General features: G+C 57.4%; 2 protein-coding genes across 3 annotated transcripts; both read right to left on the bottom strand.

Moving 5' to 3' along the window:
• Nucleotides 1–1,759: 1,759 nt before the first annotated feature.
• On the bottom strand, nucleotides 1,760–10,134 carry LOC111157539 (C1q and TNF related 6). 2 transcript variants are annotated; one of them, XM_022519038.1, is made up of 3 exons: nucleotides 9,938–10,134; nucleotides 6,911–7,166; nucleotides 1,760–3,974 (listed from the first exon to the last, which is right to left on the bottom strand). In XM_022519038.1, exons 2-3 carry the CDS (start codon nucleotides 7,158–7,160, stop codon nucleotides 3,427–3,429), a joined length of 798 nt encoding a protein of 265 aa, XP_022374746.1. In that variant the 5' UTR covers nucleotides 7,161–7,166; nucleotides 9,938–10,134; the 3' UTR covers nucleotides 1,760–3,426. The 2 variants fall into 2 exon arrangements, with proteins under 2 accessions (XP_022374746.1, XP_022374748.1); XM_022519040.1 differs by lacking the exon at nucleotides 9,938–10,134 and having other exon boundaries at nucleotides 6,911–7,374.
• Nucleotides 10,135–19,483: 9,349 nt separating this feature from the next.
• Nucleotides 19,484–21,419, bottom strand: LOC111157583 (somatostatin receptor 3). Its single transcript, XM_022519123.1, has one exon. The coding sequence runs from the start codon at nucleotides 21,338–21,340 to the stop codon at nucleotides 20,078–20,080; it is 1,263 nt and encodes a 420-aa protein (XP_022374831.1). The 5' UTR covers nucleotides 21,341–21,419; the 3' UTR covers nucleotides 19,484–20,077.
• Nucleotides 21,420–27,567: the final 6,148 nt, after the last annotated feature.

The following is a 27,567-nucleotide window of genomic DNA, read 5'->3' as shown; positions in this document are numbered from 1 at the left end:
GCCCATAGAAGGATCCAGCCCACCCATCCAGGTACTAAGTCCCCAGGAACACATCCCGGTTCAGCTGCCTGCACCAGCTCTGTCTGATCGAACTTCCCCCTTAATATTCCCTGCATTGTCTCCCTCCCACCCCCGACCAAGCGATGGCAGAGCAGAGCTGAAGTCCCCTGACTCCCAGTGTAGGCTGTTTTCCATTTCGTGGGCTGCTTCTCCTCGTGGCCCATCTCTCTCTCCCCTTCCTTGTTCACTAACACTTCAGAGGGACATACTGTTTTCAAAATATGTAACTGAAGGGGATGGCAGGGGTGGAGAAGATAGCTATATGGGCTCCCTGGGTCCCCAGGACTAAGCATTGTAGATCTCCTGGGGGACCTGGTCCCCACAGATGTGGCCACAGGCTTGGGGGCCTCCAGAGTTCCAGGGCCCTTGCCCGGTCCCCACCGAGACGTCGCCTTCTGGAAGGGTCCCCATCACAAAGATCCAGAGGCTCCTGCCACTCCTTGGAGAGATGCCACCAAGCCGGAAACCGGGCTCCTGTGGGAAAAACCAGCGCAGGCGGACGTCGGAAGCCGCTTGGAACCAGGATGGAAGCTTCTGCTGCAGATCAACCGAGACCATGGAGGAGCTGGTTCTGAGACCCCTGAGCTAATGAGGCCTGGAAATGCCGGCGACCTTTGGCCTCAGCTTGCCAAGGACAAACCAATTCTCCTGAAGGGGCTTGGTGAGAAGTTTCCAAAGCTTTGCTGCCAAAAAAACAAAACAAAACAAACAAACAAAAAAACTTGGCTGCCTTAGCGGATTGGCAAAACCACTTGTCCTCACAGCATCCATGATGAGAGGCTCTGGCACTGGGGGCAGACGGATGACGCGTGAACAGAGCCTGGGCCAAAACTACGCCTTGGGGTCGCTCCCCTGCGTAGCCTCTGACCCATGGGGAGCACTCAGGTGTAGTGGGAAGCCTCTTGCCGTGGCCATGTAGGTTTCAGAGAAACAGAGACTCATGGCTCCCTTGCCTGGGCTGGGCCGAGTCCCAGGGCGGTTCTAGTAGCTTCATTCCTTATAGCTGTATCTTGCACATGGTGCCCAGAACGCCACCAAGCACAGCCATAGGGACACACAAAGGTGCCTTGAGTGTGTCGGGCAAGCCCACAGGGGTCACTGCAAACATAAATAGGTCTACGTGAGCAGTCACCGCGCTAGCTTGGAAAGTCAGAACCCAGTCCGCTGTCAGACGAAGCTGTGTTTTCCTCCAGAGAACAGCCAACTGTTCTCTCGTAAATATTAAACACAAACCATGAGACAGAATCCCCAAGTAGGGCCTGCGGGGCTCGGCACTTACAAGTGATTCACTGGAATGTAGGCTCCACAGCGTTCTCGAAGGCAAGAGGATGGCTTGGGCTCGCCCTGCACCTCCACGCCTAGTGGGGTACCCAGCACACAGCAGGCAGTCAGTGGGTGCGGCTCAAACATCGCTCTTCTCATCCTCATGGCCATCCCCTGGGGTAGATTCTCTGCGTCCCCATTTTACAGACAAGGAAATGGAGGCTCAGGTGTGTGGAGCCTGGCCTGAGGCCACAGACAAGGCACGGCCCAGCCGGCTCCGAGCCTGGCTCCACTCACTCCAAGGCCTACCAGCTGATGAGTGACCGAGGGGCCGCGTGGGATGGGGAGCCCATGGAGGGGAGCCCTGTGGTGGGGCCCCCAGCAGAACTGGGACTGGCCACCCTCCTGAGGAGGGGCACAGGGAGCCGAGCAGAAAGAACCAGCCCGAACTGCCAAAAAGACAGACACACTTTAATCACTCCAGACAAGCAGGACAGGGGCGAAGTCAGGTGAGGAGTGGGGGTATAGCACCAGCGTTCATGGCACGGGGTCAGGTCCTGCTGCCAGCCCCCCATCACTGAGCCGTGAATCCGTCGGCTGCAAGTGAGCACCAGAGACCACTGCTCGGGGCACCTCTGCCCCGCGGTCAGCATCAGCACCAACGGGAAGCAGCCATTTCCCTCTGGAGAGAGGTTCAGGCTACCTGGGATGGGAGACAAGAAGGCCGGAGACTGCCAGACTGCCTCACCCCGGGAGAGGGAGAAAGGACAGAAGGCCTGATGTCCCTTCCTTGGCCTTGGTCACTCCCAGTGCCTGTCTTGGCCTCATGGCTCAGAGGAGGTTCTCCCCGACTGACCTGGGATGTTGCCCGCTTCAGTTCCCTAGACCTGCTGAGGGCTCCAAAGCCCTGCCCATGGCCCGGTGGCATCTGGCCACAGGAGGCTCTGTGCCGGGCACGAGCTGCCCACCGGGGCCTCAGCACCTTAACTAGGCCTGGAAAGCCAGGGACATTGGGCCGGCAAGGAGGGCCAAGGAGGGTCAGAGAGCACCTGGGGACAACATCAGTGTCTGACGGTGGCTGGAAGCCTGGGAGAACCGAGGCCCAGGCGCCTTGGGGATGGGGAAGGGGATGTGTGAGGAGGGGAGGAGTCCTCGCGGGCTGCCATACCTGACATGTGGGGAGATGTGGGTCTGGGCTCCCTTTCCCAAGGGCCCTATTCACCCCCAAATGCCGCAGGCCCCTGGACCCTCCCCTCATAGCACCCTTGCCCTGACCAAGGCCCTTCTGGGGTTTGCTTTAATGAAGGGCATTGGGCAGGAAGGAAAGAAATGGACAAGGATAAGGATCCCCCCTACCTTGGGGACTCTATCCACCTTGGGGACCTGCAGACAAGGACGGTCCACGGTGGCTGAACGCCCAGACACAGACTTCTGTGATGAGAGCCCTGCACATTTTTCTGGGTCTGGTTTCCTGAGCCTGTATCTCCCCACCCTGGCTGGGCTGGGGACTCACCAAGGGCAGGGCCTGTGTCTCACCTCAGCTTCCCCAGAGCCTGACACAGAGTGAGTGCTCAGCGAGCGTTTGATGAATGAATAAGGAAATGGTGGCTGCGCGAGTGGGGTGCACAAGAGAGGGACAGAGAAGGTGGAAGGAGCAAGAGGATGGGGTGGGGGTGGGGGTCCTGGAGAGATGAGAGAAGTGAAGGATTTGGCAAGAGTCTAGAATGTTCGGAGGATTCCAGAATGTTGGGAAAGGTCTAGAATCTGGGGACTCAAGGTGGGTCCCTGGACCAGCAGCACCAACTACATCCAGGAACTTCTTAGACGTGCAGAACCCTGGACGCCGCCCACTTCAGAACCAGAATCAGAATCTGCCGTGTTCGCAGGCTGGGAAAGTTCTAGAATATTCAGGTTAGCATGCTTCTTAAAATATGTCCAAGAGAAGAGAGAGAGATGATGGAGGGAAGGAAAGAAGAGGAAGACTACCCAGAATGCCAGGTCCCGGGACCCACTTTAAGGAGGGGCACACCGAGGCCCTGTTGGAGGACCACCTTGCCCACAGCTCCCCCCACCCCGGGGCCAGGGCTGCCCCACCGGGGGCCACTAATCATCCTCAGGCTTGATGAGGTGGCCGCTGAAGGTGATGTAGGTGTCCACGTCGTCGCTGTAGACGGCGTTCTCCCGCTCGCGCTTGAAGAGACGCACCCAGACGCGGTCCCCGGGCGCCAGCGCCAGCATCACGCTCTGGCTCTGCATGATGCTGCGGTCGCTGGGCTGCGCGTAGAGGATGACGGCCGCCTCCTCGTTGTGCACCACATGCACGTACGTCTCCTTGAAGTTCCAGCTGTGGACGTTGAGGCTGAAGAAGTAGAGGCCACGCAGCGGGGCGATGAAGTGGCCGGTGGCCAGGTCGAAGTGGCCGTCGGGGTTGACGAAGACGGTGTCAAAAAGCAGCGGCTGGAAGCCCTCGCTGCTGTGCAGGGCCGTCTTGCGGCCCACCGAGAAGGCCGAGAAGCGCGTTTGGCACGGGCCCCCGGGGCTGCCCGCCTGCCCCTTGGCGCCCTTGCTGCCCTGCGGGCCGCGCTCCCCCCGGGGACCCTCCCGGCCCAGCTTCCCGGGCGTTCCCAGCAGGCCTCGGTCCCCTTTGTCACCTGTGGGGACAAGAAGGGGAAAGTCAGGGCCGGCACCCTTGCCTCTGCTTGCGGAGGGCTCCGCCTCTGCCTCGAGAAGGAAGGCCAGAGAATAGCCAGCATGTACTAAGCACCTGCTGCATACTGGGCATCACTCTGCTGAACGCCCCTCTAAAGAAGACACCATGACCATCTCTACTCACAGTGAGGTTCAGTGACTCACCTAGGGTCATACAGCTCAGGAGAAGCGGGAGGGGCAAGACCCAAGACGCTCTCTGTCTTCCACCGCCCGTTCCCCACCCCGTGCAGTGAAGGTGTGATCACGTCGTTCCCTGGGAAGCCAGGCCCAAACCCCAAGAGTCACTACACCCAGCCTGACTCCAGCGGAGAGGTAGCTGGTGCAGGACCCACTTGGCATTTCTTTTTCTTTCTTTCTTTCTTTTTAATTTAAATTGATTTTAAGTAACATATAGTGTATTATTCATTTCAGAGGTAGAATTTAGTGATTCATCCATTGCACAGAACACCCAGGGCTCATGACACCCCAAGCCCTCCTGATGCCCATCCCCCAGTGACTCCGTTCCCCCACCCCACCCCCTCCAACCGCCCTCAGTTTGTTCCCTAGAGCAAAGAGTCTCTTATGGTGTGTCTCCCTCTCTGTTTTCTTCTTATTTTATTTTATTTTATTTTTTTCCTTCCCTTCCCCTATGATCACCTGTTTTGTTCCTTAAATTCTGCATATGAGGGAAATCATACGGCATTCGTCTTGCTCCCACTGACTTATTTCGCTCAGCTCTGTATCCGCTGTTCCATCCATGCTGTTGCAAGTGGCAAGAGCTCATTCTCTTTGCTGAGTTGCACTTTGCATTTCTGACCCAGAGAAGAAGCCAAGAAAAAAAGCCTCCGCCTACATGAAGGGAAAGGCCCTGGTTCGGAACCAGGCAGCCCTTGGTTGGTGTTATGTCCCACTGGGGCATTTCACGGTCACGGTCTCGGTTATTTTGTCTCTGTCTTGAAGAGGAATCTGTCCACCTCACAGGGCTGATGTTGGGCCCTTGACAAAATGTCCTATGGGGGAGCGCCCTATAGACTTCCAATATGAGGCAGGAGGGTCCACCCAGCAACGCTCCACCTGTCCCTGACTGCCCGGGGCTCCGGCAACATCCAGCCTCATCCTTAGGCACACACGCTTCTGCCCAGCCTTGGTCCCAGGCTGACCTTGAGCACAGAAGGAGCAGGGGACCCCCTATGTCTTGAGGTACCTGATCCCAAGCATTTCCCTGCCACCTGTCACACGCCAGAACTCCTACCATCAGCCACTTCCTTTGAGAGACCCGCACAGGCCTGGGTCTTCCCAAGGTCTCCTGTGACCTCGGCAGTATCAATGGAAAGAGCGAAACGGAAGGCACAGACCCTCAGGGGAAAAGCTTGGACAGAAGCGGGGAGAAGGGGGTCGCCGGCTCTGCAACGATTTGGCCCCACAGTCTCAGCGGAGAAGGACCTCCTTGTCTGCACCACACTTTACGGTCTGCACCTCCCTGCCCCAGACCCGAGGGAGGGGGGTGAACCGTGGTCCTAGGAAGGGGTTACCTTTACCTTTTTACAAAGGAGGCGGCAAGCCAGGGACAGAGAGACCAGCCTGACCCGCACAGTGAGGGAGCGAGCAGCTGGGACGGGGACCCAGGACTCCTGACGCCAGCCAGGGGCCTCCTGCCACAGCCGAGTGTCCACCCGCGCCGGCAGACAGTGAAGGCTGGCTCAAGGGTGTCCTCCTAATCCTGGGTTTTTAGGAAGACAGTGTGGAGGAAGTACCTCCAGCGGCCAGACAGCTCCTCAGCCTCAGGCAGGGGCTCTATGGGCCTTAGGGAAGATGGGGTGCTGGAGGAAGAGAGGTGTTCTCCCCATGAAACCCGAGGCCCAGAGTTCTCAGAAGCCAGCCGATCCCTGGCTGGAGGGTGGAGTGGCCCAAGTCCTCAGGGACAGATCTCGGCTTTGCGCCTTATAGCTGTTTGCTCCTGGGAAAGCTCCTCCCTGCTTGGAGGCTCCGTTTCCCCCTCTGCAAAATGGGAGCAATGAACAAGGACTGACGTCTTGGGGTGGTTGGCCACACAACCCCAGGTGAAGGGTGTCCAGGACCTGGCCCCAGCCCCAGCTGTTCACAGTCCCCAGCAGCAGAAGCCTCTTCCTGATTTTCGAGGACAGGGAGCCCACTCTCACCTGGATAGCCCTCGTGGCTGCCCATAGATCTCCCTGCTTCTACCCTTGTTCCCTGCTGGCCATTCTCCACGAAATATTAGAGAGATCCATTTGTAGCCCCAGAGGGACCAGGTCTCTCTGCTCGAACCCTCCCCTGCTCCCCATTCCCACTCAGGGAAACCCAAGTCTGACCCTGCCCCTGTTTCATCTCCAACTTCAGCTCCTCCTCTTGCTCTCTGCTCCTTAGACACACCAGGCCCACTCCTACCACAGGACCTTTGCACCTGCTGCTCATGCTCCTTGGACTACTCTTCCTCAGATAGCCACCTGGCTTCTCCCTCACTTCTCAATGAACCGACACCCCATTTAATTTGCAACCTATTCCCTGCACCTACACTCCTGATGCCCCTTACCCTCCTCAACCTTGGCACCGCCATCCCCTTTATCACCATCGAACATTCTGTCTCATTAACTTGGGCAATATATTTCTTGCTCACGTTCTGCCTCTCCCATGAGAACGGCAGTTGGCACTTCTGTCTGGTTTACTCATGCTCCATCCTCAGAACTCAGAACAGTCCTGGCACATAGTAGCTGCTCAATAAATATATGAATGACAGAAAGGGTCTGGGACAATTTTCTATCTGGGTTTTTCCTGTTCCCTCCCCCTCACCGACCCCAGCCCAAGGAGAGGGCTCTACACCCTCCCCATCCCCAGCCAGGCCAGTCTAGCCTGAGCCACTGGGAGGGAGGAGGCTACTCACCCTTCAGGATGGTGATGTTAATGTAGGGCCTGACCTCAGGCAGCAGGTATGGGAGGGCAGATGGAGAGGCCGATGACACTGCTTCATCGGCAGGGGTCAGGGGGTCCTCAGAGTCACAGCACCGTTGACAGTACCCAGGGGCACCCGAGGCCACCGCATCCCCAGAAGAGGGCTCCTCGGTGGGGACCGCAAACACCAAGAGAGGGAGCAGGAGCCCTGCACAGAGGAGGTCCAGGGCAGCTATCCCCATGGTGACCTGCAGCAAGTAAGGAGGGGCAGAGATTCTATTTAAGGGACCGTCCACACCGCGCACTGCGCAGCACGGATGCTGCCCCCATATTATCAGCGCACCTGACGTAACTCAAGGGCAGAGGGTTAGTGTCTCCATTTAACAGATGAGAAGAAAGAGACTGACACAGAGAAGCAATTTCTCCCAGGTCATGAAGAGACCTGTGGCCATGTAGGGCCTGCAGGCCGGGTCCCCTGGAACCCAGTCCATGGGGATTTCTGGCACACGTGGGCCTGGGAAGCAAACCCGTCTAAAGAGAGCCACAGCCAGGGAAACAGACAAGGTCCCGGGATGCCTTTGCTGGGGTGGGCGAGGAAGGTGCTCCAGCCACCCACGTGTCCTACCCAGTAAGACTGTGAAATGCTCCCCACCCTAGCCCGCCCTGCCCACCTCCCTTTGGCTTGTTTTCTTGCAACCGACCCAGCCTCCTCCAGCAAGCACAGGCTACTGGCCCAGCATGAGGGATGTTAGTGAGCCCCTGGGACCAAGGCAAATGATTCTGCAGGCTCACGCTTCAGGAGAGGGGATGAGTGGCCGAGCCCAGGATCTGGCACCTGAGCATCATGGTCCTGACCAAGATCTAGGAAAGTTCATTTATTGTAGCAGTCGGGAAGCAACATCCAGAGAAAACGCACAGTGTTATGCCCAGTGATGCTGTCACGGCATCTTTAAGAATTCAGGAGTAGGTATGCAGAATTTTAGACCGTAGACCAGTGCTGGCCTGCCTAGAGGTGCCTGTGCACAAGGCAGATGCAGGTACCTCTCTGCGCGACAAATTAGAAACAAAAATAGAAGTCATTTTTTGGAAAAATACAACACTGAGGGTTTGTAGGTTGGCAAGGGCTGTTGTCAACCCACCTCCCCCTCAGCACCTTTGTGCAGTCAACAACCCACACAGCTCAGCCTTACACAGAAGCCCCAAGGCTCTGGAGTTAATTCATTGGAAGAGAGTTGTGTCAATCATCATAGACCTACCAATCCACTGCCAACGGGGGTAAATTGGAATTAAGGAGCAGGACTAGAAGGTCTGGAAAATTCAAAAACGATGGGAGAAGTCCAGGGGTTTATGAAGATGTCTATGGCCCTGGCCAAGGGAGGTTCCAGAGTTCCAGGAGGGGGGCAGGAAGTGGCCAGGACAGCAGACACTGGGGACAGGCTGGGGCTGGGTGGGCAGGAAACCCGGCAAAGAGCCTTTGAGGTGGTAGCAGTGTTTGGGGGCTGGCATATTATCGCAGGATCAGAAACTTGGCTCTTGAAACCAGACTGGTTTTTACACTTCTGGCGTTTCTTTGTTTATTTCCTTTTTGTTCCTTTAACATTTGGTACAGTTCAAAAATATTTTTTCTGCGGTTAATACATATAGAGAAGTTAAAATTATTATTTTTTTTAAAAATGCTATTCTATCTCCACTGAGTACTGAGGTAAGGGATGGGTTTTAAAGGGCAGGAGTCCCCCCTCTATACACACACACACACACACACACACACACACACACACACACACGCACACACACTCCACCATGCTGGGGGCTGAGTAGTAGCTAGAAGGGCGGTGGCGGGCAGGTCGTCCCCAGAGATACCACCCCTCTCTTAGAGGTGACCATTCCCCAGCTCTGCCCTGGCCTGTTTTCCTGGTTCTGCTCTATAAGGCAGATAAACTTCTCAGAGATCAACATCCTCTCTGTTCAAGATTATAACCCCCACCCTGTGTTTGTAAATGCCACATCTCGGTGATTTTTGAGAAGAACAAAAATCCCCTTTTTCCTGGCCATAGATGTGACTTTATGGGAAAGGGTGAGGCCTTAGGGTTGGACCTAAGATCCCATGATAGCTTACAAGCTGTGTGACCTCGGGCTAGTAGCTTAACCTCTCTAGTCTTCCATGCTGCTCCTTGACACTTACAAGGAGTTGAAACCACTGCCTACCTCCCAGGTTGTTCAGGAGGATCCAAATGCAGGGTAAGTACCTGACTTGTAAGACTCTTAATACAAAGGAAGGCAGAGGGAATAGTCAATAACATTGTAATAACATTGTATAGTGACGACCCTCATCAGTGGTAAGCGCTGAGTAATGCACAGGATGGCTGAATGACAATGTTGCAAGCCTGAAAGCAAGATAATGTCAAATACACTTCAGTAATAAATAAGATTTGACACATGTTCCTTCCTGTGACAGACAAGGCCTCTACCCAGTGCCCACTCGGGATGGGAAGAGCAGAATTTCGCCCGGAGAACTGGCATGGCTGGGGATGTTTCTGTTGGCCAATCTGAGGCCAGATTGGAGTCAAAAGCTCTGAGACACAGAACTGTGCCCTGGGGAGAGCAGGAAGCAGGAAGCAGAGCAGTCTTTGAACAAGAGTAATAATAACCACAGCCATGATCAGGGACTGGCCCTGGGGGAGGGGGGGCCACGCAGGGATTCAGGGTGGGGGACTGTGCCATCTGGGGTGATTTGGGGTGGGGGGTTTTCCTGCTGCCTTTACTTAGGAGCTGGGAGCTCTCTGGGATGGGAGGAAGCTGGGCCTGCTGAGCTGAGCTGGTGAGTGTCCCGGCAGGGACAAGCTCCCGCTGGAGGAACATGGCAGCCCTTCACCAGGGCTAGAGGGGCTGAGAGGGTCAGAGGGAGAGAGCAGAACCCAGGACGTGTCTAGGAAGAGAGGAGGGAGGAAGGGAATTCCGGGCTCTGACCCCAGCCCCCGGGGCCCTGCTGGAAGAAGTTACAGGAACATTCATCACTCACCCCGTGTCCAGTGGCCTCCACGGCAGCTCACAGACCCCCGGCCTCAGGGCAGTCTCTGGCTCCTTGGCCCATGTCTGTTTGTTGCTGGCCCAGACCCCCAGGCTGAGCCGAAGAGGGAGGGAGAGAAGGAGGGAGAGAGGCGGAGGGAAGGCGGAGGGAGCGGGCTGAGCGGGCTTCCCACTTCCCCTCCTCCCTGCTCCCTTCTCTCCAGCCTCTGGGATCTGTGAGAGATAAAAGGAGCCTAGGGAGCTGGGGTTTTCTTTTGCTTAACTCTTTGGTTGTCCAGTGGGGTCTGGTTTGATTCAGAAGCCCAAGAGAGTCAGAATGGGAAGGGGTCTGAAGCCCCTTGAGGTGCAGGCTGGAAAATAGAGGGAAAGGAAGGGGCAGGAGCCCCCCAGATTGCTCAGGAATGAGGAGGCAGCACTGGAATCGGGGTGAGAGGTGGGCTTGACCTATTTGCTCTGGGTCACAGGGGCAGGGTGCTGAGGGGAGAGGGTGCGGGCGCCCACTAGCTCAGGACTTGGGCCAATTCATTGACCTGTCCGTCCCTAGGAATCTGCAGAGCTCCAGTCCCCAGTCTCCTTGTGCTGGGCACAGGGGAGGCTCAGCACATGTCCAAGTCAATGAGCAGGTATGACCCCCTCAGGTACTAGGTAAGGGCAACAGCCAGGTCAACACCCCCTCTCCAATGGACATGGAAGTCCCCCGCCTCAGCCTGGAAATCTCCCCTGAACAGTCCATCCCTCGCGTCTTATGGAGCCAGCCCCTCTGTGGAAATGACCCCCCAGAGACAGGTCCTGTTGGCAAGAGGGGCAGCCTGTGTAGTATGCCTCTGGGCCTGGGCGGAGTCCTGCCCAGCTTCCTTCCAGTTGAGCTGCCGAGGTTTTTCATGCATCCCTGGGACTCTGGGGTGCCCAGACGGTCTCCAGTGTCCCTCCCACTCCAGCCCCCTCTCATTCCACACTGGTTGAGTGCTTACTGCCTGGGCTGGGCCTCATCTTTGCAGGGGTTTTTGGAACCTGAAAGGTGTTCCCATCCATTATTTCAACTCAGCTGACCCCAGCCTTGTGCTTTCCCAGGGTCCCATGGCTGGGAGGAGTGAAGAGGAGCCACAACCCCACAGAAAGGAAGTGGTCCCCAGCCCACTGGAGTCCTAGGAACATGCCTGGGTGGGGGGAATGGGTAGGGTTGGGGGGGACAAAGGCTCTAGTTCCCAGTCTGTCCTGTGGGAAGAGGGAGGCAGTGACATTACTGCCCTCAGTACAGAAATGTCGAGATCTGAGGGGGATGGAATTCAGTCTGGGGTTTAGGGCATGAAAACCTAACCCCCACTCAATGGGCCAAGTGTGGAGGATAGAACGGCCCGTGGCCTGTGTATCTTTGACATCTCATGTCCAGACTTCGGTTTTTCTAGCAGTTTTGGGGATAATCAGACAGCAGAACTTCAGGCCTGGAAAGACCCTGAGAGATGGCCTGACCCAATTACTTAATGTGACCAGCAGAGACTCCGTGACCCAGGATAGACCTGTCTTTGGCTCAAGGTCACAGCTGACCGGAACCGAAGCTGGAATGAAAGTCAGACTCTCGCAGCTCTCAGCTTTGTGCTGCTTTCACCTCTCAAGCCCACTTAGAGTCCTCCCCCCTACCCTGGCCTACTTAGGGGACCCCAGGGGGTCCCCCCAAAAGCAGACTGAGGTTCTACAGCATTGAGAAAACACCAAGACCACACGGGCCATGCCCTCTATGTGGCCCTGCCTCAGACAGCATTCCCAGGGCCCTGAGCCAGGGCTGCAGAGGGTGGGAGCCACCCTCCCCACCCTCCTCCTGCTGCTGTCACCAGGAAAAGGGCTGAGTCAGCAGCACCAGAGTGGAAGACAACTCCTGGCCGCCTCTGAGTCCTTTGGCTTAGAAAGCCTTGGAGGGAAGGGAGAAGGGAAGGGAAGACAGATGGGGGATGGGGTGCGCAGCCTGGGGACACAAGAAGTTTATCCCACGCTGTGCCAGCCCTCTGCTCCAGGCCACACTCAAAAGCCGCTCTGCCAAAGGCCACTCAGCCCATTTAACAGATGAGGAGACTGAGGCCAGGAAAGGGACTTGATTTGCCAGATTCTAGGGCTGGCTCCTTTGGCTCCCAGCCAGGCCGATGCCCCAGAAAAGGGCTCCTTGTTCTCTTTGCCAGCTGGAGGCAGGGTGGACAAGAGAGCAAGACTCAGATATATTACACTTCAATATTTTTCCTCTCACTCTCACTCTGCCTAAAATACCTTCATTTGTGCAGCATCCGTGGTCTCTCAGCCATTCGGAGAATCTCCCCAGCTGGCCAGGTAGCTTGGAGACAGAGGCCCAGCCCTGGGGCAGACAAAACTGGGTTATGTTCCAGCTCTAGCTCCTTCTAGCTGTGTGACCTTGGGCACACTCCCTACTTCTGAGCCTTGGTGTTCCTGGGCCAGAGGGACATAAGGAAGCCAAGAGCACCTGAGCGGTCTGGTGGGATACCCGATAGGGGTCCCCTCTACTGGCCACCCACCAGTGCTTCTCCGTGGTCACACTCTGAATAGGGTAAGGGTATCAGCCCCTTCTCATGCACACCTGAGTCGGAAGCCCTGGGACCCAGGTATAAAAATAGTGAGTGAGTGCTTACAGAGTGCCAGGACCCCTCATGTATTTTAAAAAGATAAAATGTGTGCCTGTCAAAAGGTGAGACAGAAAACATGATTCCTGGAGTCAGCATTGCAAGTTGTGAATGCCAAGTCGCAGATCTAACTGCTCAGGGTCACTAGCCGATTAAGAAACTAAACAAAGGCAACCGCGAGCGCCATCTGCTGGGGAGAGCCATGGGGCCCCGCGGTGGGTGTGACCCAGCCCACTGGGCACCCACCTCATGCAACCGGCGACTTGTGATGCTCCCGTCTCATCCCCTTCGTCGGGAGCTAAGGGGGTAGCAGAGAGCTAGGAGAAGGATGAAAGGCCACTGCGACGCGCTAGGGGCTGGCTGGGGCGCCCAAGCACTTTTTTCCAAACCCCCTCCCCACAAAGTTGGGGAGAGGTTGGCCAGAGGTTCCAAGGGACCCTCCCTCTCCCAAGCAGTTCGTCCCGCTTCCTCTTGCGCGGAGAACCCCAGACTCGGTTCTACTACGGAGGCCTTCCACTGATTAGCCAGGGTGGGTGGGTGAACATCCACCTCCGGACTCAGTTTCTCCACCCTGGGCTTTCAACACCCCATGTCTGATCCCGAGTTGGGCGAGTTTAAGACCATTTTACAGAAGGGGACACTGAATCCGCAAGAGGCCCAGGGAAAGAAAGAGCCAGCAGGTCGCGGGGAGTCTGTCGGCCGCCTCCACCCCCACCCCGCCCCAGAAGAATCCTGCTAACTGTTGGGGGGAAAACTGAGGCTAAGGAACAGGTGCAGCAAGTGGCTCCCTCCCCGACGGCCGACCAAACCAGAACGATGAGGCAACAGCCAACCTCCCCGCTCCGCTCGGCAGAAGTAAGGACAGACTCCCCGACCCCCGGCCCACCGGCTTCGGCTTGGACCCCTGGGTAAAGGCAGTCGCCGGCCTCGAGCCCGCCCCTTTGGCTGCCAGCCGATGCCCTGGAAAAGCACGGCCCAGGGCTCAGGCAAACCGGACCCTGTCGCGCGGACACTCGCGGCCGCGACCCTCAGGCCAGCTCTGCTCCGGCCTCTGGGCCTCCACCCGAGAAGCCCAACCCGAGGCGGCTCCTCGGCGCCAGGGAGGGGCCCCAGCGCGTCCAGCCGCGAGCTGAGGCCGGCCAGGAGCCAGCCAGGCCGGACTTCGCGGAGCATAGGCGAATCCCGCCAAGTGCAGCCAAGGACAATCGGGCAGAGCCGACTTTGGCCGAGCCTGGCGGTGGCGGCCGAACATGGCCGAGTCTAACCGAGTGGAGCCGAGCGTGGCCGAAGAGAGCCGAGTCCGGCCGAGCGGAGCGGCGACCAAGCGGACGTCCCGCGGCGCCCCCTGCCGGGCACAGAGCACAGCGCGGGCCTCGGCCGAGCCAGTCCTCGGCCTCCAGGTCTCGCGACAGTCCTGTGAGGTGAGGTTATGAATAAAGCCCATTTTATGGATGAGGAAACTGAGGCTCCAAGCGCTTCCGAGGCCAGCCCGGAGGCCCGCAGAGCTAAGCAGTAGGGCCGCTGGGGTTGGATCCCGATTGCGTGGCTGACAGCTCAGCGGACTGCCGCCCACGTAAACAGGCATGTGAGTTTGCTTTGTTCTTCCTGTAATTGCTGCTGTTCTGTTCACGGAGAGCAGGAGAGACCAGCGCTGTCTGATGAGTGGCGGGAAGCTGAGCCTCAGAGACAACCCCTCCTTACAGATGGAGAAACGAAGCAGGCTCTGGGTCGTGTTGAGCAAACGCAGGACTGGCCATTCGGTGTGCCAATATTGACATATTTCCAGGTAATTAAAGCGGATAGCAGGACGAGGAGGGCCCCTGGCCTCCTTTTCCCCACCTGTAACAAGCCAGCCACAGGGGACGTGGGCTCCTGGCTGCCTCTGGGCTGTGTTCCTGGGATGTGTGAACCAGGACCTGAGGTGTCTGGGACCCTGGAGATGCCTTCGAGTGTGGCCGAGACATTTTCTTTGAAAAGGTACCTTCTGCACACACAACGTGCACAAGTGTTTGCCCTTCGTTCACACCTCTGGGCTGCAGGGCTCCCTGGAGGGTGGCAGAGCCTCCTGGAGGCCATGGAGTCCCCACGGGGCCTGGGCTGCCCTCACACCTGTCTGGTCTTCCCCAAGGACATCATCTGCCAACACCCAGTGGCCACCAAGGAGCTGGCATCAGTGGCCTCAGAGCTCTCTCCACGTGCCGCATTGCTCCTGCCACCTTGCCCCCCAGTTTCATAGTTTAAAAAACAAAACAAAACTGTAGACACTGGACTGGGGGCTGGGAAAACAGCTTCTTGGTCCCGCTTCTGGTACTATGACCCTGAGCCAGGTGTTTGACCATCCCTGGTCTGACCGTCCTGTGCTATAAACGGGTATTGGAGCTGTCCTAGGTCCAATAGTGCTAGGTCGTCAGTACCTAGACCGTCCTGCATAATTCCTCCCTGGTGCATGCACTCCAGTGTCCTCTCTACACTCAGCTGGGCCATCGCGCCTCCTGGGGAGACTTCCCTACCCCCCCCCACCCGTGGAGAGATTCTTCCTTCTGGGAAAGCACTTCTTGCATTCATTGAACACAGCACCTAACACATCAGGCACAGTGCTTAACTGTGGAGAAATATTAACTCATTTAAACCTCCCAACAATAGGGACATCTGCTCTCAACCCCATCTCAGAGACAAGGGGTTGCGGGGAGAAGCACAGGAAGGTTGATTAACTGCTTCAAGGCCAAACAGCTAGTGAACGGATGAGCCGGGATTCAAGCCCAGGCAGTTCCAGGGGCCATGTGCTTCAGAACTGGCTAGTTTATCTATTCTCTTCCCTGTGACTTCCTTTGCTCCTAAGACTGCCAGGCCTTGAAACTTCTCTGCCTTCAGCTTTTTGCAATTGGCAGTTGCTCCCCAAAATACTTGCTAAATGAAAGAGTGAGCGGGACAGGAATTATGCAAGCCCCGGAGGTCTTGGGAGAGGAGGGACCATAAGTTCTGTTTTGCAGGCAGGGAACTGTGTTCGCTCCCTGGGCCTGCCATGACTAAGTACTACGAACTAGGTGGCTTGCAACAGAAATTCATTTGCTCCTGGTTCTGGAGGCTGGGCGTCTGAGATCAAAAAGTCAGCACAGTTGCTTCCTTCTGGAGGGCTCTGAGGACCTCCCACCCAGCTTCTGGCACTTGGCTGACAACCTTTGGTGTCCTGGGACTTGTAGAAGCCTCACGCTGCATCTTCCTTGCACTCTTGTCTGTCCGAATCTCCCCTTGGCTTAAGAACACCAGTCACACTGGATTGGCGGCTGACCCTACCCCAGTATGACCTCATCTTAGCTACTTATGCCTGAAAGGACCGTACTTCCAAATAAGGTCCCATCCAGAGGTACCCAAGGTTAGGACTTGAACATGAATTTGGCAAGGAGACTCAACACAACGTACAACAGGAATTAACCCCCTATGAGGTCCTGTCTGACACAGCTTCTGCCCCTCACCTGGGCCCGATCTCTGCCTTTCCTCTTTTTCTTGACAGCATTGCTTCGGGCTCAAGGCCTTAGCACACACGGGTCCCTCTTCCAGGCAGTCAGGTGTCCGCGCCACATGCACCCCTCCCCTATCACACTTCTCTCCCAACTAGATTCTGTGGCTCTCCGGGAACAACAAGGGCACAGAGACGGCATCTATCTTCCCCCACCGCACCTTCAGTCCAGGGTCAGAGCCTTGCCTACTGTCTGTGCTCAGGAAAATCTTTGTTAACTTAATGAGCTACGTGCAGAGAGATGAAGTAAATGGCCCAGGGCTGCACAGTAGGTTTGTGACAGAGTGGGCCTCCTGATTCGGGTCCCATAGCTTTTAGGGGATGCATTTCCCCCACAGCCTTCCAGTGGTCTCACCAAGAAGGTCACCAGGGCCTGCCAGTGACCGGGGCAGTGCAAGGCCGTGGCGGGACTGTGACCTTGCGTTATCCCGGGGAATGCCCCTCACATTCCTGCCTGGGGTTCTTCCCACCTGTAGAGTTTCCATCTGTGTTTGGCATCCTGTGGAGCCCAGCTGTCACCTCCCCATGGGTCAGTAGCCTCTGTCTCCCCCACATCTTTTCGGTGAGGACAACCTGAAGCCTGGGGCCTCAGGCCCTGCGGTCTCCCAGCTCCTCCCCACTGATGCGGATGCTGACGCATGAAGTCCTGGTCCAGAGCCTAGTGGCCATGGGCTGTTGCCTGGCAACCGCCTCTGAGAGACAAGTTCAAGGTAAGGCCTTGGGTGTGAGTAAGTTGAAGATCTGGAGAGGGGGAATCAGGCAGGGAAGGTCATCACCACCCTTCCTGCCTGTCCTGGCTCACAACCCCAGGCCTCACCTCCCCCTGAGGCGCCTGCTTTTCCAATAACCCACAGATTCCAGGCCCAAACCCCTACACAGGTTCCTTCCATCCCCCTGGCCCTCCCCACATTGATTCAGGATTACTGCAGGGCACAGAGCCAAAGGAGGCCAGAGTCACCGCGTGAACACTGCCCCTGAAGTTTGTGAAATGGAATTCCCCTATTCACTCATTTATTGCAAATATTCATAGTTACCTGACTTGGGAACACAGTCCCTGCCTGCAGAGGCAAGGCTGGCGGTGGGGCACCCACACGCATGAATGTGAGCGGGCACAGGCAGTGACACATGGCATGGTGGGGAAGCTTGGGGGCTGTGGGATCCAGAGGGGAACCCTGGCCCGGAAACCTCTCCCCTGCGACCCTTCACCACTAGCAGTCCCTCTGCTCTCACCACAGGCACACCTGCCTCGGGCACTGTAGACCCCTCGTGTTCACGCGTGGATGTGGCTGAGATGCCCCGGCCCCTCCTAGGCACCCCGTGCTCGCAAATGCACAGTCTCCTGTTGCTGCCTGGGGCACACACCGGCTTTGGGGTCAGGCCAGCCTGTCAGTCACAGCGTCCCATTGTCTCCCAGGTGAGAAGGATGAGCACGTGACCCACACCTGACCAATCGTCGCACTCCATCACTTTATCTTTGGTAATTGGCCCAAGGAGCTATCACGTGACCCAGTCGAGCCAATCAGCTTCCTGCCACGAGTCTTGCTGTTCGGGCACAGGAAAAGACTCTTATCTACGGCTTTGGGACCAAGATCTGTAAGGATGTTGGCTGAGGCTTATCGGGGCCTCTTCCATGCGCCCTGGAGACCCGGACTCTGGGAAGCCATACACAGAGACCTGTGCACGCAGAGCTGAGAGATGAAGAGAGGGAGAGGCGGCGTGCGCACACACACACACACACAGGCCCACCAAGACAGATGAACTGGCCCAGGTCACAGCTAGTGTCGTGTGTCACTGTCTTTATTGACAAGAGCAAGGGGCAGGAGCAGCGAAGGGTCCCCCTCAGGGGCTTTCCAGCCACCCGTGCTGGACAGGCTCACCTGTCCCAGGAGTCAGGAAGGCAGGGTTGGCCAGGAAATGCTGAAATGCCGGGTGCCCTTCTTCACTCAGACCCCCACATCCTTCTCAGAGGAACCCCAGACTGAGGGCTGGGCCTCCAGCTCCAACATCCATACAAGGTCTTGTTTGGGGAACTTCTGAGCCGGCCAACTCCCCAAGCCCCACCTTCTTATCTTTGGCCTCTGCCTCCTCCCCTTCCCCCAATCCTGGGTCCCGCACTGCTCTTACCCCCAAAGGCCAGAGACAGAGAGGCCGCCTGATGAAGGAGCAGGTGTGGACCAAGCCTGGTTGGGGGCTTTATAATCTGATACTTTACTTTAAAATCGGATACACCCACCCCTACCCATTGTAGTATGGGGGGCAATTTGTCCAACATAATTCATTCCACCCCCAATTCTGAGCAGGTGGGCAGACTGGGACAACCTACTATTTTATGATGGGAAAACTGAACCCCAGAGAGGTCAAGGCTAGCCAGGATCCTGAGTTGAGTTGAAAATTTAGGTCTCCCAATCTGTGGTTCACGTGCTTTCCCTGAGGACCCCCTTGCCCTTTGCTGGGGTGGGGGATGGAGGGAGTTAGCCTGAGGTGCCGCCCTCCCCCGGGGCCAATCTCACGATGGCCCCAAGGGCTTATCTCTGGGAGAGAATTCTTGCACAGTGGCCTCTCCTGTGGTTCCCCTCCAGCCCCCCTTGTCTTGTCTTCCTTGGGGTGCCCCATATTCTCCCCCTTGGGAGAATATAGAGAATGGGGAGGACTGCTCCCTGACCTGTGGGGTCCTGAGTCTCAGCAATAGCCCTAGGCCACCATCAAGGCGCAGCCCCTCTTACCAGCCTAGGCAGGCCCTCAAGGGAGCCAGTGTTATACCTTCCAGAGCATTTGCTTTCCCACCCTGACTGCGTGCTTTCCTCGAGATTGATCGGGCCGGGCACCCACAACATGCCTTCAGCAGTGCTGCCACGGAGCTCCACCCAGAGGGGCCAAGGATGGCGGCATGGTCCTGGAGCAGATCTGTCCTCCTCCCTCCTCCTCCCTCTCTTCTTCCTCCACCCTCTTCCTCCTTCCTCTCCTCCTCTCCCTCCTTATCCACACCATGCTGTTAGGACACTGCCTTTCCCCACCAGTCTGCCTGACCCGGGCCCTGTCTTGGTCTCTGGGAGGGGAGGAGCGCCAATGGGTGCTGCTATAAGGGGTGCTCCTGGAGCCCTCAGAAACCCAGAGACACCCCCCCTTCTAGCCACAACCTCACGACATGAGCTGCTATGGGAATTGGTCAGCTGCCCTCAACAGGGGCCAAGTAGGGCCTTGGGTGGTCTAAACTTAACGCAGATTGGAGACCCTCTTTATGAAAAAGAATATAAAATTCCAAATACAAAATGAGATACGGGGCCTTGGGTGGGCCCAAGCGGTAAGGGACCCTGAAGCTGGCCTGAGTGACTTTCCTAGAAAATCCACTGCCTCTCAGGGCCGGGAACACGGAGTCCCAGCACTAACATCTGGCCAAGAGGGCCTGGAGGTTATTGGGTTGTTCAGCAGGTGAGGTCTGAGGCCCAGAGAAGAGGAAGAGCTGGCCGAGGCCTTGCAGCATGTCGGGGGAGCTGATGTGGGGCCTGAACAGGTTTGGACCTCTCCCTGCCCTGGGTAGAACTTCCTTCTACTTGGGGCCCAGTCCCTCCCCTGTGATCCTAGCTCTGAGCCTAGGAAATCCAGACCTTAGTGTTGTTCTGAGGGCCAACCTTCAGGCTGGTCCCCCAGGATGCTCTGTCTTTGAAGGGGAAAGCCAGTCTGACCTTGTCCCCTGAACCTGGACCCCCCTCCGGAAGGCCAGCCAGCCAGGGGTGATGCCCCTCCAGACTTCTCATCCAGCAGAGCTTGTCCTGGCTGATTACTCCCATCCCTGAGTCACAGAAAAGAACGCAAGGCCCAGAGAAGGAAAGGGACCTAGGCAAGGTCACACAGCGAGTCTCAGCGGCTATGGGATCAGAGCCCAGGCCTCCCAACATCCCATCGTAGGCCTCTGGCACCATGGATAGCATGCCCTTGGCACACCCACAGCCTCTGTCCTGTCCTGGGGCCACGCTAGCCCTCCACAGAACCCCTACAGATAGCTGATGTGCAGTGTGCCTGGCTTGTCTCCCGCCGAGGCCTCTTGGGGGAGGAACTGCTTGTCCTTGTTGACCTTGCCGCTGGGCGGTCGCTCCTGCCTGCTGGTGCCAGGCTGCGCAATGAGGCTGACCCGGCCATTCATCTTCCCCTCCCCCTGCTTCCCTGCCCCCTCCTCCTCATCCTCCTCCTCCTCCTCTTCCTCTACCGTCTTCTCTGGAGGTCCTCCGGCAGGAGGCTCCTGGCTGCGCACACGGCGGGAGGGTCGCAGCAGGACCCTGCGGAAACCCTGCTTGAAGCGGTAGGAGAGGAAGCCGTAGAGGATGGGGTTGGCACAACTGTTGGCATAGGGCAGCGCCACCACCAGGAAGTAGAGGCCGAAGAAGGCGGGCTCCTCGGGCAGCGGGCACACCACGTTGACGATGTTGAGCACGTAGAAAGGCATCCAGCAAAGGACGAAGAGCGCCACCACGGCCACCACCATGCGCGTGACTCTGCGCTCCGAGCGCCGCCGCCGCTGGCACGAGGGTGCCCACACCCGCCGCCCCGCCGAGCGCACCTTGACCACGATGAGCAAGTAGCAGAGACAGATGACCAGCAGCGGCCCGAAGAAGCCCAGTGCGGCCGTGTAGATGATGAAGCCAGCGCGCCAGGCCGCCGCAGGCTCGGGCCACTGCATGTGGCAGGTGCTCATGCCATGGGGTACCCCCGAGAAGACCACCACGGGCAGCACCACCACGGCCGAGGCCACCCACACGGCCACGCTCACCGTGCGGGCCACCGGAGCTGTGCGCCAGCGGGCAGAGCGGGTGGGGTGCACCACGGCTAGGTATCGGTCCACACTCATGACGGTGAGGCAGAAGATGCTGGTGAACTGGTTGATGCCGTCCACGGCCATGACCAGGCGGCACATGAGGGAGCCAAAGGGCCAGTAGGATAGGGCGTTCTGGGCCGCCAGGAAGGGCAGTCCCAGCATGAAGAGCTCATCGGCCAAGGCCAGGTTGAGGATGTAGACATTAGTGACCGACGGGCTAGCCGTGTGCCTCAGGACCACGTAGATGACCAGGGAGTTGCCCAGCAGGCCCACCACACACACCGCCAGGTAGACCAGCGGGATCAGGACACCGCTGACAGCCAGCCCTGCTGCACTTGGGTCCGCCGACCCATTTCCCAGGGTGGCGTCTGGGAGCCAGGCTGAGGAGGTGTTCCCAGGTTCCAAGGTTGTGGGCGCTGAGGCAGGGTAGCCAGGGGTGTCCATGGCCAAGGGGGTGAGGGTGGTCAGCAGTCAGCTATGGGCCTGGAGGAGGAAGGACACAGCCATGTTATGGTGAATGATGGCTTTGTCAGCGCTGCCCTCTCCCCGCCATCACACTGACCTTGGAGGCCTGTAGTGCACCCAGCCAGACTTTGACACACACCTTTTACTCAGCATAGGCCCACAAGCTGTCCCCACTTCTCAGAGGAGGAGGCTGAGTCTCAGAAAGGTGAAGTGGATCTCGCCCCCAGGGTGTGGTGCGCAGCGTGGGCTTGCCTGGCTCCGGAGGGCAGGGACCTTCGCTGGCCTGGGCACCACGGTGTCCCCTTCGCCTTTGCACCTGTGTGCCTGTGCATTCTCCTCATATGTCTGATAGAGGAGCGGATGGATCATTCAATCAGCCCATGGCGACAGAGGCCCTTCCTTCCGTTAGTCAAGCATCTTTGACGCCAATGCGTTCTACGTACGATGTGACTCAACGAAATCTTAAAACAATACGTATCCTTTCTACAGAGGATGCTCTGACTGGCAGAACCCCAAGGGGATCACCCACTGCGATAGACTGAATGTGTTCCCTCACACTCCAAATTTGTATGTTAAAATCCTAACCCCCCCAGAGATGGCATTGGAGGGCGGGGGCTTCTGGAGGTGCATAGGTCTTCAAGATGGAGCCCCCCCTGCCTTATAAATGGCCCCAGAGGGCTCCCTCACTCCTACCATATAAGGACACAGCAAGATGACTGACTATGAACGAGGAAGCAGGTATCACCAGACACCGAATCTGTTGGCACCTTGATCTTGGACTTCCAGCCTCCAGAACTATGAGAAATAAATACTGTTTATAAGCTTCCCGTCCCCCCCACCCCCACCCAGGCTGTGGGATTCTGTTATAGCAGCCCCAGAATGGATTAAGCCACCAGCAGGTCTCGGTCCTCACATTTGAAAACCAGTGCTGCGTATCCCAGGTCTTTAACCTTGAACCTGGGTCTCTAGATGAACTGCGGTGGGGAAGGGGTGGTCCGTGAACCCCCTAAACTCTGGTGCAAGTGAATGCGTCCATGTCTTTTCTCTGGGCGGAGTCCAGAGTTTTGATCATGTTCCTCAGATTCTGAATGGAGTTAAGAACTACAGGCACACGGGACACCTGGGTGGCTCAGTGGATTAAAGCCTCTTCCTTCGGCTCAGATCACGATCCCAGGGTCCTGGGATCAAGCCCCACATCAGGCTCTCTGCTTGGCGGGGAGCCTGCTTCCCCCTCTCTCTCTGCCTGCCTCTCTGCCTACTTGTGATCTCTGTCTGTCAAATGAATAAATAAATAAATAAATCTTTAGGGGCTCCTGGGTGGCTCAGTGGGTTAAAGCCTCTGCCTTCGGCTCAGGTCATGATCTCAGGGTCCTGGGATCAAGCCCCACATCGGGCTCTCTGCTTGGCAGGGGGCCTGCTTCCCTCCTCTCTCTCTGCCTGCCTCTCTGCCTACTTGTGGTCTCTGTCTGTTAAATAAATAAATAAAATCTTTAAAAAAAAAAAAGAACTACAGGCACAGTGATGTCCCCTGTCCTGGGAATCGGAATGCTTGGGGACCTCCCATGCCAAGCCCAACCCCCAGTGCCCCCGAAAGGCCCTGCCTGGGGTGGCTAGCTGTGATCTTGCCAGGTGGGCACATGGCACCCCATGGTGGAAAATCTCACAGCACACTGGGGGTATTTACAAGAAGAGCCACCCCCCCAACCCTGCATCCACGGGGAAGGCTTCCCAGAGAAGACGGCATTTCAGATGGGTCTTGAAGCATGAATAAGAGTTTGCCCAGTGACACAGTGGGAACAGGCATGCCCACTCACGTCATTAGTCCCTTTCTTATCACGCGTCCCATGTATTATAAGGAGCTAGAACTGACTCTTCCCTGTTCCCCGCTAGACCGGCTTTCCTTAAATGTAGAGACACCCTCTCAGCTTTGAACTGTCTCCTCGTCCCTTCACATAGCACAGGCTCTGCGTCAGTGTTTGAGGCGTTGAATGAATCAGAGGAGCCCGGAGGGGCCAATTCTCAATGCAAAGGGGGGTAAATTGCTGATAGCAGAAATTCAAGCCACTCTCGCTCAGAAAGACCGCTCACCTCCGAACCTGTGAGCCTCTCTCGGGAGGCCCAGTTAGAGGCCAAACCTCTTCTGCGGCTTGGACCTCTCCCTGCCCTTTCTTCCTGATGACCTCCCCCCATCCCTTGGTTCCTGTCTATCCCTGCCTCTCCCTACAGAAAACCCTGAGAGTAAAAGAAAGCCTCCGATATCCTCACTCTGAGCCCACACTGAGCCTGGATCATCTTCCGTGGGACCTGCCATCTGCCTGCCCTAGCCAGACACTACCTTTAAAATGCAAAGCTTCTGGAAAGGAAAGGCACCCCAACTTGGAGCAAACACCCCTGGGTGGGTGAGCCTGCCAGTTTGCCCCTGCCCGAGGACCTTGGATTCCTAAAGGCTCTGAGCACCAGGCCTGGCAATGATGTGGAGAATGGCAAAGATCCCCTTGGCATTGGCTCCTCCCAAGGATACCCCAGGCTCATTGGGCTCAGAGCAGCCCTCCCTGATCCTCCAGCCCCAACCTGTCATCACCCCAGGACCTCATCAGCCCTCCTGAGCCTGGGACACTGGCACTAGGAAGAAGCTCTCTGGACGCTGGGCTCATAGGATCCTACAAGTTCCTCCAGCTCCTTGTTATTTACCCCAGCTGCCAGGTTCCAGGCAAAGCCAGTGACACACAGCATCCTATGGGGTCTTATGGGAGAGGGACTAGTGTTGTCCCCACCATTAGACAGGGTGCAAAGAAGAGGCCACACAGTCCTGGTCACACACCTAGAAAGGGGCAGTCCTGGGAGGACCTGAAGGTCCTCCTCAACAACAGACACACACACACACACACACACACACACACACACACACACACTCCTCCATTTCACAGGCCGGCAGACTGAGGCTGGGCCTTGGGAAGGCCCCCAGCTGGCATCCCATTTTCCCCACCAGCCTATGCAGAGCTCCCCTCCCTGTTCCTCGGGTTCTTGAACTATTAAGATCATGGGCTCAAACCCCTGGAATCTAAGGATCCTAAAAATAGAACGTAATTTCTTAGAACGGAGTTATGGAGGCCGAGATCTTTAGACTCCGTGTCCTTGAATCGGAATGTCAGAATTCCTGAATGCCAGAATCGGCCCTCTTCCACCTGGAATTGTGCACTCTGAGACCTTGGAGTTCTTTCTGGCTTCCTCAGCCTGGGAGCCCTACGTCACCCATCGGTCCACCTTGCCGCCCTATGCGTGCATCCTCCTACTGCATCCCTGTGGGGCAGCCAATCACAGCCCGGGGCCGGAGGAGGCAGGAAAGTGCCAGGCTCCTGAGAGAGGAGCAGGGAGCTGGGCAAACCTAATATCCAGGATGCGGGGACAGATGCCCCCAGGGAAGCCCAGAGGGAGCTCTGAGGATGGGCCTCCCCCCTGCTCAGACACACGCATGTACACTGCACGCACACACACGTGCTAACACACAGGGTCCCGGGAACACAGCATACCCAGCCAGGCCCTGCCTTTGTACTGGGCGGAGGATGCCACAGACCCTCCCAAAACCGCCTGCTACCCCAGAAGACTATGCCTCTACCCTCATCTGGTCTCATCTTTCTTGTCAAAGTTGAACAGGCTGGGCGCCAGAAGGAGGAAAATTACAGCTTCCCGTGGGCATAAGCCAACCTACAATTTAGGTGCCGTCCTTTCTTTAAGGAGCTGGAGTCCTGTGCATGATCTAGTTCATGCTGGGGGAGGAGGGACTTTTCCTCCCTGTCTGGTTTATCTTTGGCACAAGCTTGCCTGAAAGCTGGGGGCGGACTCCTCGGAGGACTGTTCGAGAGGCGACAAAGGCCCAGAGACAGCAAGTGGCTGTCCTGAGCCACACAGCAATTCAGGACAGCCCCTCAGAGATGCCAGACACCCCAACCACTTTCCGTTCGTCTGCCCCCATCCGCTTACCCTCTTGAGCGCTGGCTCAGGGGTGCGGGAACCCTGAGCTACTTAGTTCTTCAGCCTTAGCACCTGGCGCGGTGCCCAGCAGTGGGAAATGAGGGCAGACCAGCAGGTCAGCAAGTAGAACTCGGAGCGAGGTGAGGCATTGCTCCCGGGCACCGGGCTCAGACCCACATCAAGAGATCCTCACAAAGCCCAGGACAGAGGATTTTTAGAGAGGAGGACGCTGAGTCTCAGAGAAGTTCGGTAACTTGTCCAAGGTCACTAGCTGGTGAGTGCGAGACCAGAATTCAAACCCGGTTCTGTCTGTTCCTCAACCATCAGTACCTCCTGGCCCTGCTGGCTTCCCTTGAAGGCCCCCGGCTGAGAGGAATCTAGGACCGGGACCTGGGATGGCCCTGAAGCCTGCAGGCTGATGCTCCCCAGCCAACCGAGTTCTGCTTTACCTCTGCAACCCCAGGCCTTCCCCCCAAAGATCTAGATTGTGCTAATCAGTGCCAACAGACTCACTCCCATTCCAGGCCTGGGTGTGACCCCCAGGAACACACCCCGCAAGCCCTGGACTGGGGGTTTGGGCTCTGCCACGGAACGATAATCCCTAATTACTGTGCGACCTTGGGCAAATCGCTTCCTGTCTCTGGACCTCAGTTTCCACCTGTTCCAATGAAGACAGGTAGATCCACCTCCCAGGGTTTCTGTAAAGATTAAATGGGAGTGTGCTGAGCATGGTGCCCAGCACAGAGGGGGAGCTCAGGGAAGCTGGCCCCGGGGCCGAGGCCCAGGGTTTCTTCCAGAGCTCGGACACTCGGCTGCTGTGTGATTCCAGTATTCTAGAATCATGGCACGAGAATCTGAGATGAACTTGTCCCTACCCCCCACAGCCCACCAAGAGGTCACAGGGAGGCCTTCTTCCTCCCTGGGCCTGCCCACTCTCTCCCAGTCCCCAGCCGCAGCTTCCCAAGCTCATCCCGGGCAGAGGATGGGCTCCAGCACCCCACCCTCAGGGACCCCCCCCCCAGGCCCCAGCCTCCTTACCTGCCCATGGGGTTGCCGCCAGGCTGGTTACCATTCTGCTGCCCCCTCTCCCTGCCCAGTCCCCAAGTGCCCAGAGCACCCTTAGCTGGGGTCCCCACACACTGCCCACTTCTGGACAGCTTACGGCCCGAGCCCCTTCCTAGGCTTGCAGCGGCCACGGCTGCCCACAGAGACTCTCCCATCTGGTCTCCGGCCCTGACTTTCCACGGGCGCCTGGTGCGTCACCCCCCATCTCCAGGACACGTCCTGGAGAAGGGGGGGTTAGAGGCACAGAGGGGGGGTCTGTGGGCAGGAGCTCAGTGTGGGGGCGGACAGAGAAACTCCCAAGGAAAAGAAAAGGGGAGCAGGGACTGTCGGAAGCCAATAGAAATAGAGGGGAAAGGGGGGTCGGTCGGTGGTGGAGAGAGAGGCAGAGGGAGAAGAGGGTGAGTGGGTGGAAAGCCAGAATGAGGGGGAGTGATAAGAAATGCGTGGCAGGAAGAAGAGAAACAGGAGCAAAGAGGAGAGAAGGGGCGAGAGGGAGATGCAGAGAGAGGCAGGGATGGAGAGCGGAGAAGGAGGAAGGAGAAGGAGGGGGTGGCAGGCAGAGTGACAGAGAGGGATTGTGCCACAGATGGTGACATGGAGAGCCAGGGAAGGAGGGAGCAGGAGTGGGGGGAGGGTGCGGGAGGGGCCGGAGAGCAGGTGCAGGGAGGGGGGAGGGGTGGCAGGTTAGGGAAGGAGTGAGGGGGATGGAGGCAGACCCTGTTACCGAGGAGATTTGGCCACCCACGCTGGCCCTGGCTCGGGCAGGGGGGGGGGGGGGGGGGGGGGAAGAGGAGAGTGTGGTGCTCAGAAAAGCTGGGTGCTCCCCTAGGCCACCGTGGCACATATCCCCCAGGGCGACAGCTCAGTCCCGAGGCCAGACAGGTGAAGGGATTGGGCAGTGCTGGGAGGGCAGGGGGCGAGCACTGGGCTGTGAGTCCACGGTCCTGGGAACAGGCTGGACACCAGCCAGAGGAAGGGTGGGTGAGGCAGCCTGGAGAGCCCAGGGCGTTGGGGGGGGGGGGGAAGGGGGGTTGTGGAAAGACAGGGTAAAGAATACATATTTCAGGCTTTTGGGGGCCAAGGGCAGAATCAAAGATATTACACAGGAGAAAACAAATGTCCACTGTTTATAAATTGACACAGTTCAAAATGTAGTAATAATTGAGGGC

This window comes from Enhydra lutris, unplaced genomic scaffold, assembly GCF_002288905.1.
Source record: "Enhydra lutris kenyoni isolate GAN:26980312 unplaced genomic scaffold, ASM228890v2 scaffoldscaffold55, whole genome shotgun sequence".
Taxonomy (NCBI): Eukaryota; Metazoa; Chordata; class Mammalia; order Carnivora; family Mustelidae; genus Enhydra; species Enhydra lutris.
This window is presented reverse-complemented; position numbering and strand designations above follow the sequence as displayed.

Coding starts and splice junctions, on each gene's coding strand:
- LOC111157539 (XM_022519038.1), bottom strand. CDS start 7,160: ATGGGGATAGCTGCCCTGGACCTCCTCTGTGCAGGGCTCCTGCTCCCT. Junction 3,975..6,910: donor TAACATCACCATCCTGAAGG/GTGAGTAGCCTC, acceptor TTGTCCCCACAG/GTGACAAAGGGGACCGAGGC.
- LOC111157583 (XM_022519123.1), bottom strand. CDS start 21,340: ATGGACACCCCTGGCTACCCTGCCTCAGCGCCCACAACCTTGGAACCT.